This window comes from Bos javanicus, chromosome 1, assembly GCF_032452875.1.
Source record: "Bos javanicus breed banteng chromosome 1, ARS-OSU_banteng_1.0, whole genome shotgun sequence".
NCBI classification, from domain to species: Eukaryota; Metazoa; Chordata; class Mammalia; order Artiodactyla; family Bovidae; genus Bos; species Bos javanicus.
In genome coordinates, this window is record NC_083868.1 from 110078680 (window position 1) to 110100398 (window position 21719).

Below are 21719 nucleotides of genomic sequence, written 5' to 3' on the forward strand. Positions count from 1 at the left end.
AGAACTGATGCCAAATAAGCTCTGCCTTTTAACTCTTCCTTCACCTCTGCTCATACTGCTGATGGTCATTTGATGAGGGAGGGAGCCAAAGTGTGAGGAGGGAGGAAATAGTCACCAAATTCACTGTGAGAAAATTAGTTCAGTTCAGTTCAGTTCAGTTCAGTCACTCAGTCATGTCCAACTCTTTGCGACCCCATGAATTGCAGCACGCCAGGCCTCCCTGTCCATCACCAACTCCCAGAGTTCACCCAAACTCATGTCCATCGAGTTGGTGATGCCATCCAGCCATCTCATCCTCTGTCATCCCCTTCTCGAACTGCCCCCAATCCCTGCCAGCATCAGAGTCTTTTCCAATGAGTCAACTCTTCGCATGAGGTGGCCAAAGTACTGGAGTTTCAGCTTTAGCATCAGTCCTTCCAGTGAACACCCAGGTCTGGTCTCCTTTAGAATAGACTAGTTGGATCTCCTTGCAGTCCAAGGGACTCTCAAGAGTCTTCTCCAACACCACAGTTCAAAAGCATCAATTCTTCAGCTCTCAGCTTTCTTCACAGGCCAACTCTCACATCCATACATGACCACTGGAAAAACCATAGCCTTGACTAGACGGACCTGTGTTGGCAAAGTAATGTCTCTGCTTTTCAATATGCTATCTAGGTTGGTCATAACTTTTCTTCCAAGGAGTAAGCGTCTTTTAATTTCATGGCTGCAATCACCATCTGCAGTGATTTTGGAGCCCCCCAAAAATAAAATCTGACACTGTTTCCACTGTTTCCCCATCTATTTCCCATGAAGTGATGGGACCAGATGCCATGATCTTCGTTTTCTGAATGTTGAGCTTTAAGCCAACTTTTTCACTCTCCTCTTTCACTTTCATCAAGAGGCTTTTTAGTTCCTCTTCACTTACTGCCATAAGGGTCGTGTCATCTGCATATCTGAGGTTATTGATATTTCTCCCGGCAATCTTGATTCCAGCTTGTGCTTCTACCAGCCCAGCGTTTCTCATGGTGTACTCTGCATAGAAGTTAAATAAGCAGGCTGACAATATACAGCCTTAACATACTCCTTTTCCTATTTGGAACCAGTCTGTTGTTCCATGCCCAGTTCTAACTGTTGCTTCCCGACCTGCATATAGGTTTCTCAAGAGGCAGGTCAGGTGGTCTGGTATTCCCATTTCTTTCAGAATTTTCCACAGTTTATTGTGATCCACACAGTCAAAGGCTTTGGCATAGTCAATAAAGCAGAAATAGATGTTTTTCTGGAACTCTCTTGCTTTTTTGATGATCCAGCAGATGTTGGCAATTTGATCTCTGGTTCCTCTGCCTTTTCTAAAACAAGCTTGAACATCTGGAACTTCACGGTTCACATATTGCTGAAGCCTGGCTTGGAGAATTTTGAGCATTACTTCACTAATGTGTGAGATGAGTGCAATTGTGCAGTAGTTTGAGCATTCTTTGGTATTGCCTTTCTTTGGGATTGGAATGAAAACTGACTTTTTCCAGTCCTGTGGCCACTGCTGAGTTTTCCAAATTTGCTGGCATATTGAGTGCATCACTTTTACAGCGTCATCTTTCAGGATTTGAAGTAGCTCAACTGAAATTCCATCACCTCCTCTAGCTTTGTTCGTAGTGATGCTTTCTAAGGCCCACTTGACTTCACATTCCAGGATGTCTGGCTCTAGGTGAGTGATCACTCCATCGTGATTATCTGGGTCATGAAGATCTTTTTTGTACAGTTATGTGTATTCTTGCCACCTCTTCTTAATATCTTCTGCTTCTGTTAGGTCCATACCATTTCTGTCCTTTATCAAGCCCATCTTTGCATGAAATGTTCCCTTGGTATCCCTAATTTTATTGAAGAGATCTCTAGTCTTTCCCATTCTGTTGTTTTCCTCTATTTTTTTGCATCGATCACTGAGGAAGGCTCTCTTATCTCTTCTTGCTATTCTTTGGAACTCTGCATTCAGATGCTTATATGTTTCCTTTTCTCCTTTGTTTTTCACTTTTCTTCTTTTCCCAGCTATTTGTAAGCCCTCCCCAGGCAGCCCTTTTTCTTTTTTGCATTTCTTTTCCATGGGGATGGTCTTGATCCCTGTCTCCTGTACAATGTCACAAACCTCTGTCCATTGTTCATCAGGCACTCTATCTATCAGATCTAGGCCCTTAAATCTATTTCTCACTTCCACTGTATAATCATAAGGGATTTGATTTAGGTCATACCTGAATGGTCTAGTGGTTTTCCCTACTTTTTTCAATTTAAGTCTGAATTTGGCAATAAGGAGTGCATGATCTGAGCCACAGTCAGCTCCCGGTCTTGTTTTTGCTGACTGTATAGAGCTTCTCCATCTTTGGCTGCAAAGAATATAATCAATCTGATTTCGGTGTTGACCATCTGGTGATGTCCATGTGTAGAGTCTTCTCTTGTGTTGTTGGAAGAGGATGTTTGCTATGACCAGTGCGTTCTCTTGGCAAAACTCTATTGGTCTTTGCCTTGCTTCATTCTGTATTCCAAGGCCAAATTTGCCTGTTACTCCAGGTGTTTCTTGACTTCCTACTTTTTCATTCCAGTCCCCTATAATGAAAAGGACATCTTTTGGGGGTGTTAGTTCCAAAAGGTCTTGTAGGTCTTCATAGAACCATTCAACATCGGCTTCTTCAGTGTTACTGGTTGGGGCATAGACTTGAATTACTGGTGATATTGAATGGTTTGCCTTGGAAACGAACAGAGACCATCCTGTCGTTTTTGAGATTGCATCCAAGTACAGCATTTCAGACTCTTTTGTTGACCATGATGGCTACTCCATTTCTTCTAAGGGATTCCTGCCCACAGTAGTAGATATAATGGTCATCTGAGTTAAATTCACCCATTCCAGTCCATTTTAGTTCACTGATTCCTAGAATGTCAACGTTCACTCTTGCCATCTCCTGTTTGACCACTTCCAATTTCCCTTGATTCATGGACCTAACATCCCAGGTTCCTATGCAATATTTCTCTTTACAGCATCGGACCTTGCTTCTATCACCAGTCACATCCACAGCTAGGTATTGTTTTTGCTTTGGCTCCATCCCTTCATTCTTTATGGAGTTATTTCTCCACTGATCTCCTGTAGCATATTGGGCACCTACCGGCCTGGGGAGTTCCTCTTTCAGTATCCTATCATTTTGCCTTTCCATACTGTTCATGGGGTTCTCAAGGCAAGAATACTGAAGTGGTTTGCCATTCCCTTCTCCAGTGGACCACATTCTGTCAGACCTCTCCACCATGACCCATCCATCTTGGGTGGCCCCACAGGGCATGGGTTAGGTTCATTGAGTTAGACAAGGCTGTGGTCCATGTGATTAGATTGACTAGTTTTCTGTGATTATGGTTTCAGTGTGTCTGCCCTCTGATGCCCTCTCACAACGCCTACCGTCTTACTTGGGTTTCTCTTACCTTGGATATGAGGTATCTCTTCCTGTGTTACTTGGGTTTCTCTTACCTTGGACATGGGATATCTCTTTACAGCTGCTCCAGCAAAGCACAAGCACTGCTCCTTACCTTGGACGAGGGATATCTCCTCACCACCAGCCCTCCTGACCTTGAATGTGGAGTAGCTCCTCTCAGCCCTCCTCAGCCCTCTCAGCCCTCCCACGCAGCCACCACTCACTGGACATGGGGTTGCTCCTCTCGGTGGCTGCCCCTGACGTGTGGTAGCCCCTCTCGGCGGCCGCCCCTGACGTGGGGTAGCTCCTCTCGGCCTATTTTTCCTTCTTTATAGAAGGACCTCCACTGTCCATTCACTTTGATTCCATACTTCAATTTTCGTATTTCCTCCTGTTCAGTTAAAGCTGCATGAATATTCAAAATCTATCCCTGGCTGACATTCCATGCAAAATGCCTTGGGTAGTTTTGAGAGCATTTCATTTTCAGCTCTTAGAAAAGGCAGGACTGCTCATGTTCATCTAGGAATATATTCAATAGGCAATCCCAGCTCTACCATTTACTGGCAGTTTGATCTTGGGCATTTCATCTTTTGGGGCCCTAATTTCCTCAGGTATAAAATACAGATGATATGAGTAGCTGCCTCGTGAGTTTGTTGTGAGGATTAGATGGATATACATAAAAAATTTAAGACACAGGAAGTGCTCCATGAGTATTAGCTTTGGCTGGTATTGTCATCATTATCATTAGCTGCATGCTAATGTTGATGCTAAAACAGCATTGACTCTGTCATTTAATTATTTCTTTTAGCCATTGTTTATTGCCTGTCTCCCCCTGCCCAAAATAGAAACTTAGTTGTATTCACTGATGTGGGCCCAGCACCTGGAACTTGGAATGGCACACAGTAGGTGCTCAAAATACTTACTGAATGAATGAATAGACAGATGAACACATAAGTAGCTCAGGAGACTTGACTGCCCTCTTGCTTTTGCACCAGCTGTGCCTCTCCCCGGAGTGGGCCCCAGTACCAGTTCATCATTTAATGCCACACACGACAGCATGAAATGAGAGGAGACTGCGACCCCTGGCCTCAGGTTCCTGAGACCCACTTCCTTATTGCTTGTCAGAAAATACACTAGGAAAACTTAGATGGATGCAATTTAGATTTTATATATAGCCATACTGCTCAGAACCAAGCATATTATATGTAAATCCAAATTTTGATTATCTAATCCACAATGGGGGATGAAAAACCATAAAATAGCCATTTTAACATATGGTATATAATATTTCTTGAGATTAATATTTTATGGTTCTTAGTTGAATTCAAGGCCTAAGAGCCAAAGAGACTTTTAGTGACTATCACCTCAGATAGATAGATAGATATATCTTTTACTTAGCTTTATTCTTTTCAATTTTAAAACACTGGGAAACCTTCCCAAAGTGCATTTTCCAAAGGAAAATCTCCACCAAGAGCTCAAATTGGTGCTAATCTAGTTAAGAAATACAACTCTTGGCAATCGTAGAATGAAGTCCTCTTGTTTAGCTTCTATTGCTGGATATAACTGTTCCCATGAGTAAGTCTTTATTTCAGCCCTGTACTTCGCTGAATTGTTCCCTGAGTACTGAACTGTCTGTAAGAAGATACAGATGCCATTTGTGCTCACATCTGCATGGAAGGGCAAGATCTAGCATAAGCTCTGGCATTAACAGTTGGTGTTAAAGTAGTTTGATTGTATGAGCAATCATGGGGGCTTTCTTTGCATGTATACCATTAGCATTCCTGGAATCCAGATAATCCTGGAGATAAAGTTATTTCAGGGACCTGAGATCTACTGCATTAGCAAATCCTTTTGCTTAACTTGAGAGCAAAGCTCAAGCATTGGAAGGAGGGTGTGTGTACTTGCCCAGCCTCATCTTGGCCTCCTAGCCCTTTACTCATATCCTGTTGCTGTCAGTAGTACCCATAACTCTTGAAACACTAGGAACTATCTAGATGCTGTTTAGAGATTGAGAGCCATTGGTGGCAATTCTTTGGTGTATATATGAACTACTTGCTCTTTGTTTAATGTTTCACTTCTCTTGTCATTTGAGAGATTTCCACATGACATATGGGGGAGGAAAACAGAAAAATTGAGTATGTTAGAGTTTTATTTTTTTAATAATGACATTATACATTTTAAAATTTTTAAAAATTTTCACTTGGAACCACACTTCAAAGACTTTAATAGCTACCCACTATTTTTCTCTAGGACACCTAGAATTGTTGTAAAAAAAAAATATGATCAAAATGGTTAAGACAGACTTTTCTTTCATTGTTGCTGGAAAGTGTTAGCTCATTCCCAAGGTTTAAAAGCATTAGTTATTAGTTATGAATATAATTTTACAATGATCTTTTAGTATGCTTATCTCTATTCACAATTAGTAGGAAACACTTGAGTTCTACTTCCAATACCTCCATCCTGGATTCTCAGAAAGCTACAGGTAAATATGCTTGGAGATATTTTCCTCTCATGGAAGGCATATACTCCTCTAGCTGCAAGTTGTTCTTGGCTAAAGACTCAGAGAAGATAAAATAACCTTCAGCAAGATATTTTTTGTTGGAAAACTTTGCGAATTGTGTGATTGTGTTCCACTCTCAAAACTGGGGCTTTGGTAGCCTTGACAGGGACAAAGATATGTCAGAGGTCAATTTGCAAAAACCTACACACCATGGAGAGATTGGGGCAACCCAAGAAATTGATAGGTGAAACAGAGAGGTTTGGGACATACTCAGGGTTCCAACTTATTGAATAAATGTAACCTCTGGGGAGCAGGTCAGTGGTAAAGAATCCACCGCCAATGCAGGAGACGCAGGTTTGATCCTTGGGTTGGGAAGGTCCCCTGGAGGAGAAAATAGCAACCCACTCCACTATTCTTGCTTGGAGAATTCCGTGGGCAAAGGAGCCGGAGCCTGGCGGGTGACAGTCCTTAGGGCTGCAAAGAGTCAAACATGACTGAGCATACATGCACACAAGGGAGCAGGCATAGAATATGATTATAATGGAGGAAATGGACAAATTAATTGACTCTCCTAACACCACATGTCTGAAGAGTGTGTCAACAAAAAGAGGATGCTCAGTATAGGGTTGTTATTTTGGCACATTTACCTAGTACTGTCAAAGGGGTGGCGCTAGTAGAAACTGAATCTGATAGACAAGAAAGTTCCAGTCACCAGAGATGGGGATTTGGCTATAGAGCAGGACCTGGCCTAGATGAAATGGCCCATAAGGTATTCCTTTGTTCTGATCAGCTCTTCTGCCCATGAGTGAACATTCTGGTTAGTAATCTGGCTCCTGATGTCTTGGTGATGTGAAAGGGCCTGACCTGGAAAGATTCACTGTGAGACAGTAAACTGGCATACCTGATCATGCACCAGCCTTTTGGAAATCCCTCAGTGTGAGTTTCCCTCAGTGGATGCAAACAGTTCTGTAAGACCTACCCAAGCACACATGCAGACTTGTAATGCTGAAGGTCATGGAGCAGCCAGCCTCTCAGGGATCCCTCACAGCTCGTCACACCAGGAATGGCCCAGTCTAATCAGGCCTAATCAAATTACCAGGAGGGGAGACACTCTTGATAAAGCCTGGTCCGAGAGAAGTCTGACTGCAGTCCCTGGTTCTGATAGTTAGATGATGTTAGAAACCCTCGGAAGAATAGGACAGAGACCTACTGAGTGGATCTGCTATATAAACACGTGATTTGTCACCAAGGAATTGGGTCAGAGATTCCATCATGACTCACTTCATGGTGGGACATCAGCTTAGGTTGTTGAATGCCTGTTTTTTTCTGCTCAAGAGTCAGACTGATTCTTGAATCTAAAAAATGGGTAGAACTACAAGAATGGATTAAGGATTTATCAAGTCTATTATATTTTTGTTTCTAGGAACTGGGAAGGAAAAAAAACTTATGCACAAGAGGCTTATTAGCTCATTTAGAAACATTTAGGGATAGAACTGGCCTCAGGCACAGACTGACACTTGGGCTCAAATGATGTCACCAGATTTCTCTTGTCTCAGATCCGTGTTGCCTCATATCTCATACAGATTCTCTGCTACTGAGGTCACAAAATGATAGCTACTCTTGATCCATTCCCAGCACTTCGAATACATCAGAAGAGAGAAAGAATCTCTTTCACAGGGCCCTTGAATAGCTCCTCCATTATAGTTGGGTAACTTGTCCATCCCTGAACTTACCACTTGGAAATATGATTCTCTGGTTGGTCAGTGCCTGAGTCATTTGACCACCCGTGAAACTAAGGGTATAATTGCCTTCACTAGAGAAGTACCTGGGAGGTGTCTGAGGAAGTCCTGTCTGCTAAGGAGTATGTAACAGCTCACCTGCCCAATCAGCTAGCCCTGAAGATGGACGTCACTGGGAGGCCATCGCTGGCCTTGGTGACCCAAGTGAGAGGATGGGGGCCAGCAGGCCCTTTCCACCCCTTCACCTTCCTTCCTCCCACCACATTGCGTTCCCCATCACAATGATCACTATAGTTTTGCATTTTCTTCATTAGTTATTCAACTTCACAAATGTTGATTGAACACCTATCACAAACCTAGAATTGTAGGAGGTATTAGAAGGGGATAATCGATGGGTAGAAAGAAGCACTTTCCACATGAACAGTTAGAGAAAAACTACTTTTTTATTTCTAATATAATAATGTAAAGTCGAACACATTGTGCACTTATGCAACTTTTGCTTTAGACTTAGCCTAAGGAGTGGGGTTGATTGTCAGAATAATTAATGGTAAGGAAGGCATACTATTCATTTGCAAGAAAACAATTTGTATTTTCCAAATATTATTCCCTGATTAGGTAATTGAGTGCTGATAGCACTATTTTATATGTAAGGACATCAATATTCTATTACAAAGTACATAAAAAAGAGAATTATTTCAGGATCCAGAATACCTTTAGTTTTTAGCCTTACATTCAGTTTAGTCTTATGTTCATTCATCTTTTTTCTTTTTAATTTCATTAGCTGAAACTTTAGATTTTAAGATGCAGTCAGGTAGCAACTTATTCAACATTCCTTGGATTTTTCTCAAGTATAAATCTGAGTTATTCCTCTCATCATTGATTTCTGATTATCCTAAGGATCAATTCCAAACTCCTTAGCATGGTGCCAGACCTTTCATAATCATACCCCTGTTTACCTTTCCAGTCCCCTCTTTCATCTTCTATCCCAGTTTTCCCAGCTGTACCCCATATCATCCATTCTGAACTATTTACAGTTCCCCAGATGCACAGGAGAAGGCAATGGCACCCCACTCCAGTACTCTTGCCTGGCAAACTTCCATGGAGCTTGGAAGGCTGCAGTCCATGGGGTCGCTGAGGGTCGGACACAACTGAGCGACTTTACTTTCACTTTTCATTTTCATGCATTGGAGAAGGAAATGGCAACCCACTCCAGTGTTCTTGCCTGGAGAATCCCAGGGACTCGGGAGCCTGGTGGGCTGCCATCTATGGGGTCGCACAGAGTCGGACACGACTGAAGCGACTTAGCAGCAGCAGCAGATGCACAAGTTCTCCCATCTCTCTGCCTTCTCACACGCTTTTCCTTTGGTCTACTCTTTTCTTTTGTCTACTTTTTTCTACTCTTTTGTCTTGCTATTCCCCAGGCATCTGTTACTCATCCAGCAGGTCTCAGTGAAGATTCACCTTCTCCAGGAAGTCTTCCTTGACAATCTCTTGAGACTGGGCTAAGCTCCTTTTTTGCTTCCTTATCTCTCTCCACTTTCCTTACCATGACCTTCATTAGCCTATGCTATTAAGTGCCTATTTGCCTCTAAGTCTCTCTAACTAGAACAAGAGTTGCATGAATTCCCAAATACAAGGAAGATAAAGTGGGCCCTGTATTTTCACAGCTGTTCTCTGGGAGCTTAGTTCAATAAATATTTTTTGAATGAATGAATAAATGAATGAAGAACAAGCCACTTATTATTTGTTGATTTCTTGTATTTCCTCAGAATTACAACCGCCCCCCTGTGATGGCATTAGCCATCCCCATTGCAGTGAAATTCCTCCACAGAGGCAACAAGGAACTGTGCAGGAATATGTCCAACTACCTGTCCCTGGCTGCAATTACCAAGGCGGACCTCCTGGCTGATCACACCGAGGTTATAGTAAAGAGCATACTCCAAGGTATGGTGTAAAGGCTGAGCCTGGGGGTGTGTTTTAGGAGTCGTTTTAAAGTATTTTCATAAAACAGCTATGGTTTGTGGGAAGTGAGACTTAAGTATTGAGAGGTACATTGCATTCTCTGCTTTGCTGCTAGATGTCTGGAGGTAAGGTTACTTGAATTGGGTGAGTCTGGGTCTCTTCACCAGGCAGGTGAATTCTTTAAACTCCTTAGATGAGTTGTATGCCATTCCATTCTCCAGGGGATCTTCCTGACCCAGGGATTGAACCTAGGTCTCCTGCGTTGCAGGCAGATTCTTTACCAGCTGAGCCACCAGGGAGGCCCTTCTTTGTGCTTCTTTCCAACTCTATGGGTCTCATTTGGAGATGGTGTTTTCTGTGCCTCTGGTCATCTTGTCCGACTACCAACTGTGCAGAACCTGTCTGTACTGAGTGGACTGTGTTCCACTGCTCTCAGTGGCAGATGGAAAAGCTCATCATCTGAAGTTTTCCAAAAGTATGACATGCCAAATGAAATACACCAGAGAATGTGTAAAGACTTCTTAAATGTGAACATGATTTGGAACTGATTTGTAATTGTATTAAATACTATCATGGAGCATCAGATCAGGACATCTCTGTTAATGCTTTCATATTTGAATGAAAGAGATCAAGCTAGTCCAGTCAGAATATTCTCTTCTCTTGTGGTTTTTCCTTTGGTTTTAGATATCTCAGAAACTTCTTTCTTTTGTGTGGTTTGGGATCAAAGAACAATATTTGGTATTATTTGATATGGACTCAAATATCCCCAGCCTCAAATGTCTGAAGTCCTTGAGTATCTTGGCCCAGCTTTGATTGCCACATGCCCCACATGCTCAAGTGGAGCATCAACTTTTTGGAAAGTGCTCTCACAGCAAGTATTTCTGAAAGTCCCCAGTATTCTCTTCTTGGTACAGCAGAGTGTGGTGATGTCCATGTGTACCACCCTGAGCCCACCAAACTCTGTGGCTATTACCATGAAGATCCCAGGAATGGACATGACCCCATTCTTCACTGCCTGGGATGGAAACCTCTGTCTCTTTGTGCTGCTACTACCCCTGAAATTTCAGAAGCCACTAGTCCTCAGTCCACTGTGGTAGCATGGGCCAGGATGCAGGATGGGAAGAACACCTGTCTTTCTCCTTGGTGTTACGTTTTGGTGGAGAGCCAGAGAAAGGTTGCTTGGCTCCCAGCATCAAAGTATGACACTGAGTTTTCAGTAAAATATGTTGTTCCATTTTATCTAAAATTCTTTCTCTCTCCCCTAGGCTCAACTATTCGCCCAAGAGTCAGGCTCAGTTCAGTTCAGTCGCTCAGTCGTGTCCGACTCTTTGCGACCCCATGAATCGCAGCACACCAGGCCTCTCTGTCCATCACCAACTCCTGGAGTTTACCCAACTTATGTCTATCGAGTTGGTGATGCCATCCAGCCATCATATTCTCTCTCATCCCTTTCTCCTCCTGCCCCCAATGCCTCCAGGCATCAGAGTCTTTTTCAATGAGTCAACTCTTCACATGAGGTGGCCAAAGTATTGAAGTTTCAGCCTCAGCATCAGTCCTTCCAATGAACACCCAGGACTGGTCTCCTTTAGAATGGACTGGTTGGATTCTCCTTGAGAATCCAAGGGATTCTCAAGAGTCTTCTCTAAAACCACAGTTCAAAAGCATCAATTCTTTGGCGCTCAGCTTTCTTCACAGTCCAACTCTCACATCCATACCTGACCACTGGAAAAACCATAGCCTTGACTAGACAGACCTTTGTTGGCAAAGTAATGTCTCTGCTTTTCAATAGGCTATCTAGGTTGGTCATAACTTTCCTTCCAAGGAGTAAGCGTCTTTTAATTTCATGGCTGCAGTCACCATCTGCAGTGATTTTGGAGCCCCCAAAAATAAAGTCTGATACTGTTTCCACTGTGTCCCCATCTATTTCCCATGAAGTGATGGGACCAGATGCCATGATCTTCATTTTCTGAATGTTGAGCTTTAAGCCAACTTTTTCACTCTCCTCCTTCACTTTCATCAAGAAGCTTTTTAGTTCCTCTTCACTTTCTGCCATAAGGGTGGTGTCATCTGCATATCTGAGATTATTGAGATATCTCCTGGCATTCTTGATTCCAGCTTGTGCTTCTTCCAGCCCAGCGTTTCTCATGATGTACTCTGCATAGAAGTTAAATAAGCAGGCTGACAATATACAGCCTTGATGAACTCCTTTTCCTATTTGGAACCAGTCTGTTGTTCCATGTCCAGTTCTAACTGTTGCTTCCTGACCTGCATATAGGTTTCTCAAGAGGCAGGTCAGGTGGTCTGGTATTCCCATCTCTTTCAGAATTTTCCACAGTTTATTGTGATCCACACAGTCAAAGGCTTTGGCATAGTCAATAAAGCAGAAATAGATGTTTTTATGGAACTCTCTTGCTTTTTCCATGATCCAGCAGATGTTAGCAATTTGATCTCTGGTTCCTCTACCTTTTCTAAAACCAGCTTGAACATCAGGAAGTTCATGGTTCATGTATTGCTGAAGCCTGGCTTGGAGAATTTTGATCATTACTTTACTAGCGTGTGAGATGAGTGCAATTGTGTGGTGGTTTGAGCATTCTCTGGCATTGCCTTTCTTTGGGATTGGAATGAAAACTGACCTTTTCCAGTCCTGTGGCCACTGCTGAGTTTTTAAAATTTGCTGGCATATTGAGTGCAGCATTTTCACAGCATCATCTTTCAGGATTTGAAATAGCTCAACTGGAATTCCATCACCTCCACTAGCTTTGTTCGTAGTGATGCTTTCTAAGGCCCACTTGACTTCACATTCCAGGATGTCTGGCTCTAGGTGAGTGATCACAGCATTGTGCTTATCTGGGTCAGGAAGATCTTTTTTGTACAGTCAGGCTAGTAACACATTAATCCTCCAGTTCTCAAAATACCTATGGCCCACCATGGACTAATGTACCAGACATTCCCAAGAAGAATTCTTAGTATCCACCCCTAGCCCCAGACATCTGACCAGCCAGCCTAGTGGTCTGCCAGATGCGTCTGCCTAAACCCCAGCCGTGACAGTGGAAATTTATCACTCTATCTGTACTCCCTTCTGAAGACTTATTGATATCACTAGTACATATTATTCACTTCTCATTTTCTTCAGCTACAACAATGAATTGCTAATTTCTCTTTATACATGATCTTAAATTTGCTAGAAGTCCAGGAAGGCAATTATGCTTTTTTTATCACCTTGGCTACATATTTGGTACAGATTTTATAGGAATTACAAACACTTATACATGCCACACGTTTTAAAATCATGGTAGTTAGACTTGCAAGTAACTGATTTATGACGGAAAAACATTAAATTGTCTCTCTGTAGCAGCCAAGAACTGAGCTCATGTATTTGTTTTTTTAATTTTTTTGAAATGCACTTTCAATGACAAAGAAATCTTTTGAAACACAAAATACACTTTCTGAGTTCACTGCAAGTATTTGAAATAAACAAATGATTTAGTTGATTTGATCCGGCACTATGCAAACCATCATAAAATAAATGATAATTTAACCTATGAAAGGTTGGGACTGAATATTTCAGGGTTAGTTTTTTAGGACTGATGTGTCTGTAAGATACTGCAGTCACTCACACAAGCCTATCAGACTTTGAGTTGCGAAACAGAAGGGATCTTGGTGTCTCTGAATAGTAAGTTTCCTGCTTTGCAAATCTGTGCATGTATACCCTGCTAAACATTGGCATTTCTTAGTTTTCTCCCCTTTAGATCTTCCTCCTTGATTTATATTATCCTAATCCTTATTCTCCCATTTTTATACTTATGCAGAAAATGCTAAAGTGTTAGTTGTTTGATTTGATCTGAGTTTTCATAAGACTGGAATTATAAAATTCAGTTACCCGGGAAGTGCCTGAATTCCTACCAATTGTCATCCATTCAGTGATAACAATAATAATTGTAATAGCAGTAATAACTACAGTGGCTAGAATTTATTTCATGCTCCCTTTATGCCAAATGCTGAACTAAGCATTTTATACCAATTAAGTCATTTAATTCCCACAAGAATTCTTTAACCAAAGTCCTATTATTATCCCACTTACCAATTAGTTATATTTTAAGTAACAGAAGCCCAAGTATAAATAGTTTGATGATGAAAAAGAGGAAGAGAAGGAGGAGGAGGAGTCTCTTACTGGGACGCATGACTAAAAAAAAATGCATTAGTGTATCAGACTTCCCATATGGCTTGATTCAGGACTCAAATGTGATCCCCAAAGTCATTACTCAGTTCTGCTTCCTGTGGATTGCTTTCACTTTCATGTTTCATGTAATGGACCTCTCTGTCTTCCACTCACATTATCATGAATACCAGTTAAGAAAAAAAATTCCATATCTCTGTTTGACCTGACATGGGCCACATGCCCATTTCTGAACCAATCCATCTTTGTTGCAGGGACATATCATACTTCAACTGGCCGGACTTGGGTCGTGAGCCACCCTCAGAGCAGGAGTTCATAATAAACTGCAGCAGAACCACATGGATGGGGAGTAGATAACCCCCAAGTCCACTGTTGCTAACAGTGTTGTAAATTAATGCTGGGCAAGCGACTGAACTAAACTGAACTGAAGCCTTATATTCCTGGATTGGGAAGATCCCTGGAGAAGGGCATGGCAACCCATTCCAATATTCTTGCCTAGAGAATCCCATGACAGAGGAGCCTGGTGGGCTACAGTCCATAGTATCACAAAGCATCAGACACAACTGAAGTGACTTAGCAGCAGCAAGCCTTATATAAATGTTTATTTTTATTCCTTTATACATCTTAAGAGATTCAGTTCATTGCTTTGGCATGCCAAGATCTAACTGATAATGATCCTTTCATTTCAATATATCTGCAATTCTTCCAAAGTTCTTGCTGTCTGTAAATTTTATGAACAGAACCATTCTACCTTCTTTTTAAAACACTATTGAAAAGGTACATCCAATGCAGCTAGTATTCTTGCCTGGAGAATTCCATGGACAGAAGAGCCTGGAGGTCCATGAGGTCTCAGAGAGTTGGACATGACTGTTAGTTGCCTAGTTGTGTCGAACTCTTTGTGACCCCATGGACGGTAGCCCACCAGGCTCCTCTGTCCATGGAATTCTCCAGGCAAGAATACTGGAGTGGGTAGGCGTTCCCTTCTCCAGGGCATCTTTCCAACCCAGGGATCGAACCAGGGTCTCCTGCTTTGCAGGTGATTCTTTACCATCTGAGCCACAAGGGAAGCCCAAATCAATCATAAGAGACTGTCAGATGGGCTTAAATATTTATCCCTGAAGGCTAGTTCCAAGCCAGTTTTTTGCTATTTCCCATTATTAATGATTGTATATAAGTTATACTGTTTACTTTTACATTAAATATAACTACAAATTCCTTTATTTAAATTCCTTAGATCTGTTTGTCTGTTTTGTGTTCTTTGAATTCTCCCAGTGAAAAAGAAATTGTAAAAGTCCTTCTTGGAGAGAGGATTAAAAGCATGACCAGAATGTTTTCTTTATTTGTTCTTGAGAGCTAAGGAGATAGAAAACCTGAATGTCCCTGTATCAAATAATTCTATCAGCATTTTTAAGTCAGCCCACCAAAAAAAAAAAAAAAAAGAAGGCTACTACATTTAGTACTATATGCATATTAGAACAAATTTGAAATAAGTGATTACAGTCTTATCTAAACTTTTTCATATAATTGAAAAAGAAGTACATTCTCCAACTAATTTTATAAGGCAGGCATGAAAGTGAAAGTCACTCAGTCAGGTCCGACTTTTTTCGACCCCATGGACTGTACAGTCTGTGGAATTCTCCAGGCCAGGATACTGGAGTGGGTAGCCTTTCCCTTCTCCAGGGGATTTTCCCAACCCAGAGATCATACCCAGGTCTCTCATATTGCAAGTAGATTATTTACCAGCCAAGCCACAAGGAAATAAGGCAGATTTAGCAGTGATATAAATACCAAAAGACAATATAGGAAAGAAAAATATAGACTCATCTTAGTTACGAACATAGATGCACATATCATAAATAAAAATTTTAGGAAAATAGTTCTAGCAATGCATAAAGAATTCTTAACATTCGTTGAGTTCTTGCTCTGTACCCGGTTCGGTTCAGTTCAGTCACTCAGTCGTGTCCGACTCTGCAACCCCGTGGACTGCAGCACATGAGGCCTCCCTGTCCATCACCAACTCCCAGAGTTTACTCAAACTCGTGTCCATTGAGTCGGTGATGCTATCCAACTGTCTCATCTTCTGTCGCCCCCTTCTCCTCCTGCCTTCAATCTTTCCCAGCATCAGGGTCTTTCAAATGAGTCAGTTCTTTGCATCAGGTAGCCAAAGAATTGGAGCTTCAGCTTCAGCATCAGTCCTTCCAATGAGTATTCAGGACTTATTTCCTTATTTCCTCTCACATCCATACATGACTACTGGAAAAACCATAGCCTTGACTAGATGGACCTTTGTTGGCAAAGTAATGTCTCTGGTTTTTAATATGCTGTCTAGATTGGTCACAGCATTACTTCCAAGGAGTAAGCATCTTTTAATTTCGTGGCTGCAGTCACCATCTGCAGTGATTTTGAAATTAAAAAAATAAAGTCTGTCATTGTTTCCACTGTTTCCCTACTTATTTGCCATGGAGTGATAGGACCGGATGCCGTGATCTTAGTTCTCTGAATGTTGAGTTTTAAGCCATCTTTTTCACTCTCCTCTTTTGCTTTCATCAAGAGGCTCTTCAGTTCTTCTTTGCTTTCTGCCATAAGAGTGATGTCATCTGCATATCTGAGGTTATTGATATTTTTCCCAGCAATCTTGATTGCAGCTTGTGCTTAATCTAGTCCAGCATTTCTCATGATGTACTCTGCATATAAGTTAAATAAGCAGGGTGACAATATACAGCCTTGATGTACTCCTTTCCCAATTTGAAACCAGTCTGTTGTCCATTGTTCCATGTCCAGTTCTAACTGTTGCTTCTTGACCTGCATACAGGAGGCAGATCAGGTGGTCTGGTATTCCCATCTCTTGAATTTTCCAAAGTTTGTTGTGATCCATACAGTCAAAGGATGTAGAATAGTCAATAAAGCAGAAGTAGATGTTTTTCTGGAACTCTCTTGCTTTTTCATGATCCAACGGATGTTGGCAATTTGGTCTCTGGTTTCTCTGCCTTTTCTAAATCCAGCTTGAACATCTGGAATTTCATAATTTACATATTGTTGAAGCCTGGCTTGGAGAATTTTGAACATTACTAGTGTGTGAGATGAGTGCAATTGTGCGGTAATTTGAGCGTTCTTTGGTATTGCCTTTCTTTGGGATTGGAATGAAAACTGACCTTTTCCAGTCCTGTGGCCACTGCTGAGTTTTCCAAATTTGCTGGCATGTTGAGTGCAGCACTTTCACAGCATCATCTTTTAGAATTTGAAATAGCTCAACTGGAATTCCATCACCTCCACTAGCTTTGTTTGTAGTGGTGCTTTCTAAGACCCACTTGACTTCACATTCCAGGATGTCTGGCTCTAGGTGAGTGATCACACCATCGTGATTATCTGGGTCATGAAGATCTTTTTTGTACAGTTCTTCTGTGTATTCTTGCCACCTCTTCTTAATATCTTCTACTTCTGTTAGGTCCATACCATTTCTCTCCTTTATTGTGCCCATCTTTGCATGAAGTGTTCCCTTGGTATCTCTGATTTTCTTGAAGAGGTCTCTAGTCTTTCTCATTCAATTGTTTTCCTCTATTTCTTTGCATTGATCACTGAGGAAGGCTTTCTTATCTCTCCTTGCTATTCTTTGGAACTTTGCATTCAAATGGGTATATCTTTCCTTTTCTCCTTTGCTTTTTGCTTCTCTTCTTTTCACAGCTATTTGTAAGCCCTCCTCAGACAACTGTTTTGCCTTTTTGCACTTCTTTTTCTTGGGAATGGTCTTGATCCCTGCCTCCTGTACAATGTCATGAACTTCCATCCATAGTTCTGTACATGGTACTAGTCTTTTAACATAATTCTCCTAACAGCTTATGAGGGAGGAACTATTGTGATCTTCACTTTATAAAAGTTAAATTATCCCAGGAAGAATGCAACCTAAGCATTTTGGAGAGCTTTCTGACACTGATTAAGAGGATATAATATGGATATAATTATTATTATATATAATTAAGGTTATAGTTAAGAAATATATATATATAGGCTTCCCAGGTGGTGCTAAGGTGAAGAACCCACCTGCCAATGCAGGAGACATAAGGGACTCGGGTTCCATTCCTAGATTGGAAAGATCCCCTGGAGGAGGGCATGACAACCCACTCCAGTATTCTTGGCTGGAGAATCCCATGGTCAGAGGAACCTGATGGGCTACAGTCTATAGGGTTGCAAAGAGTCAGACATGACTGAAGTGACTTAACACACACACATATACACACACTCTCCTTTTGTAAAATTCCAAATCTGTTTATGATAAAAAAAAAAAAAATACCTCTCAGCAAACTAGCAATAGAAGGAAATATCCTTAATCTAATAAAGGATATCTACAAAAACCTACAACTGAAATCATACTTAATGGGGAAATGTTGAATGCTTCCCCCACTGAATTAATAATAAGATAAGGATATCCCTTGGGTGATTATTAAAAACATGTTTTCTGCTTAAATCATATAAGGTAATTTAATATTTTATAATATCAGAACCTTTTCAGAGTGGAAGATTTGTTTTTCAGAAGTCATGAATAATTCTTAAAACTTGTTCTTTGCCATGTGAAGATGCTTTGTTAAACCTGTCCAGTGTTGGAATATGAAAGCACAATAAATGCTTAGTGCAGCATGAATTAGCATATCTTTCACCTAGGAAGCAGACAATATAATTGGTGACCCCTGAAATAAGGGTATCTCAACTGTAACAGATTATTTGAGAGCCTAGAGGGAAACCCTTCCCAAATTTTGATTTGGAAGTCTGTAAGGAAATGCATACCACTACTATCAAAACTAAAGGTGGGCAGTGGCGTCCTTGCCTCTGCATTTCTGAATCAGAGGTCGGAATAAGGAATTTTGGCTCTCTGTCCATATGTGTTTCACATAGTCCTCTGGCACTAATCAGAGATGACCTCAAATGATTTGAAACTTAAGTCGAAAGTCTTTGGAAAGAAATATACTCTTGTCTCAGCAAGAGTCCAAATTCCTTTCCGACTTCTTGGCAATAGCTTGGAAAAGACTGTCCAGTTAATTATGATAAATTCACCTTATTTCTTTCTCAATGTGAGACCAGATTCAAACCACTGATTGGTAAGCTGTCTCAGAAAAATGGAGATAGAAAATTGACCTCCCATTTACTGTAGCAGTAATAATATGTACCAGATAGGGTGGGTGTGAGCCTTACATAGATAGAGCCATTATGCTTTGCCCAGTGCCTGGCACGCAGTTCTTCAGTGGCTACCAAGATTCTTCTTTTTATTCCCATCATCATAATCATTATCATTGTTATTGTCATCCCTGTCTGTCATATACCAGGCCCATATTAAAAAATTAAAGGCAAATTCATAATCATTTGTGGAGTTCTGTAATCTCTGGGGAGATGCTTAGCCATTAAAAATTCATGATGCAGTTATTTTTCAAGGAAAAGGTTTTAAGTTCACTGCATTACAGCTTTTTGAGGAAAAAACTGTATTAATCAAATATTGTAGAAAACAGGCTACTAAAGTAATTCTCATTAAGAATATTCAACCTGAACATTAATACATATAAGGAAATATTAAATTTTATGCTATAAAAATCAGTACAAATGTAGATCAAGAAATAGAGAAACATCTTGAATCAGAAAAGAATGTTTTCTGAATTGTTAACCAGGTCTTAGACCGGATGCATGTCAGAGTTTGCACCTTCCTGACTTCACCAGCAGATGTTGCTGTAAAGTAGAATAAAGCCTACACAGTTATGAACATCCATGGGCCAAGCTCTGAGAGTAACTTACCCACAATGGAAAGGAATCTTTGTATTTGTTTGTTTGTATTTTTGTTCACTTATTTTCTGTTAAATCCACTGGGAACAACTTGGAAAAACATTTTTATGGTAACTATTTCATTTCAAAAATTATTTCAGGGTTTATAAAACATTTTTAGATACATTATCTCTCGTTATTTTATTTTTATTATACCCCTTCAGCAAGTTAGGCAAGTGCTGTTATCCCCAATTTCTTGGCTGACTTGAGACTCATAAAGATCAATTGGCAGGCCTACATCATCTAGTTAGTGAATGATAATGCTAGGATCTGAATGCTGTGTTCTTGACCCCAAGCCCAGGAAGCTTTCTTCTATACTCTGGATTTATAAAACAGAATACAAGGATCATCAATCTGAGTTTTCAAGTTCACTGAATCAAGGAATATATAAGTGAACACACACAATTACTTTGACCAAGATTTTTAACTTTTTGAGTGCTATTTCTTAGTGGCTACAATACAGCTCTAGAAACATTTGGCCTTAGTTAGCTTCTCAAAGAGCTTTCTAATATAAAATTTAACAAGAGATGAAATAAAAATCAATGATAATTTCTTCTTTGTTTGATAATCTGTTTATTTAGGTGAAGTTAATTGAGTATAATAAATACCTAGCTCTAAGATTCTGTAATGTATACTTAATAGTCAACTGTTCTGGATATATTTTAAGGAATTAATACTTGATTAAAAGCCAACTCATGCATATCAAAGGAAACTGTAAACAAGGTAAAAAGACAACCCTCAGAATGGAAGAAAATAATTTCAAATGAAGCAACTGACAAAGGAGTAATCTCCAAAACATACAAGCAGCTCATGCAACTTGATATCAGAAAACAAGCCAGTCAAAAAATGTGCAGAGGACCCGAACAGACATTGCTTCAGAGAAGATACACAGATGGCCAACAAACACATGAAGAGATGCTCAACATCACTACTTATTAGAGAAATGCAAATGGAAACCACAATGAGGTATCACCACACACCGGTCAGAATGGCCAGCATCAAAAAATCTACAAACAGTAAATGCTAAAGAGGATATGGAGAAAAGGGAACCCTCTTGTACTGTTGGTGGGAATATAAACTGATACAGTCACTATGGAGAACGGTATGAAGATTCCTTTAAAAATTAGGAATAAAACTATCATATGATCTGGCAATTCCACTACTGGGCATATACCTGAGAAAACCATAATTCAAAAAGACACGTGTACCCTAATGCTCATTGCAGCACTATTTACAATAACCAGGACCTGGAAGCAACCTAGATGTCCACTGAGAGATGAATGGATAAAGAAGTTGTGGTACAAATTGTCCACAATATACAATATATTAAATATATGTTGTATAAACTGTTACCAAGCCATAAAAAGGAATGAATTTGAGTCAGTTCAAATGAGGTGGATGAACCTAGAGCATGTTATACAGAGTGAAGTAAGTCAGAGAAAAACAAAAATAGTATATTAATGCATATACTACTACTACTAAGTCACTTAAGTCGTGTCCGACTCTGTGTGACCCCATAGACGGCAGCCCACCAGGCTCCCCGTCCCTGGGATTCTCCAGGCAAGAACACTGGAGTGGGTTGCCATTTCCTTCTCCAGTGCATGAAAGTGAAAAGTGAAAGTGAAGTCGCTCAGTTGTGTCCAACCCTCAACGACCCCATGGACTGCAGCCTTCCAGTCTCCTCCATCCATGGGATTTTCCAGCCAAGAGTACTGGAGTGGGGTGCCATTGCCTTCTCCTATTAATGTGTATATATATACATATATATATATATATATATATATGAAATCTAAAAGAATGGCATGGATGGTCTTATTTGCAGAGCAGGAGTAGAGATGCAGATGTGGAGGACTGTCTTGTGGAAACAGAGGGAAAGGAGACGGTGGGACAAACCTAGAGTAGCATTGATGTTCATACACTACTGTGTGTAAAATAAACAGCTAATGGGAGGCTGCTGGACAACACAGGGAGCCCAGTCTGCTGCTCTGTGATGACCTAGAGGGACGGGATGGGGGCTGGGATGGGAGGGAAGAGGTATATATACACTTATACCTGATTCTTATTGTTGTACAGCAGAAACCAATGCAACATTGTAAAGCAATTATCCTCCAGTTAAAAAA

General features: G+C 40.7%; 1 protein-coding gene across 4 annotated transcripts in view; it reads left to right on the plus strand.

Moving 5' to 3' along the window:
• Positions 1-21719, plus strand: part of VEPH1 (ventricular zone expressed PH domain containing 1) — a 277180-nt gene that overhangs the window by 66918 nt on the left and 188543 nt on the right. For all 4 annotated transcript variants that reach the window (XM_061417635.1, XM_061417655.1, XM_061417624.1 and 1 more), the window contains exon 4: positions 9428-9602. In XM_061417635.1, coding sequence (XP_061273619.1) covers positions 9428-9602 — 175 coding nt within the window. The remainder of the gene's footprint in view (positions 1-9427; positions 9603-21719) is intronic.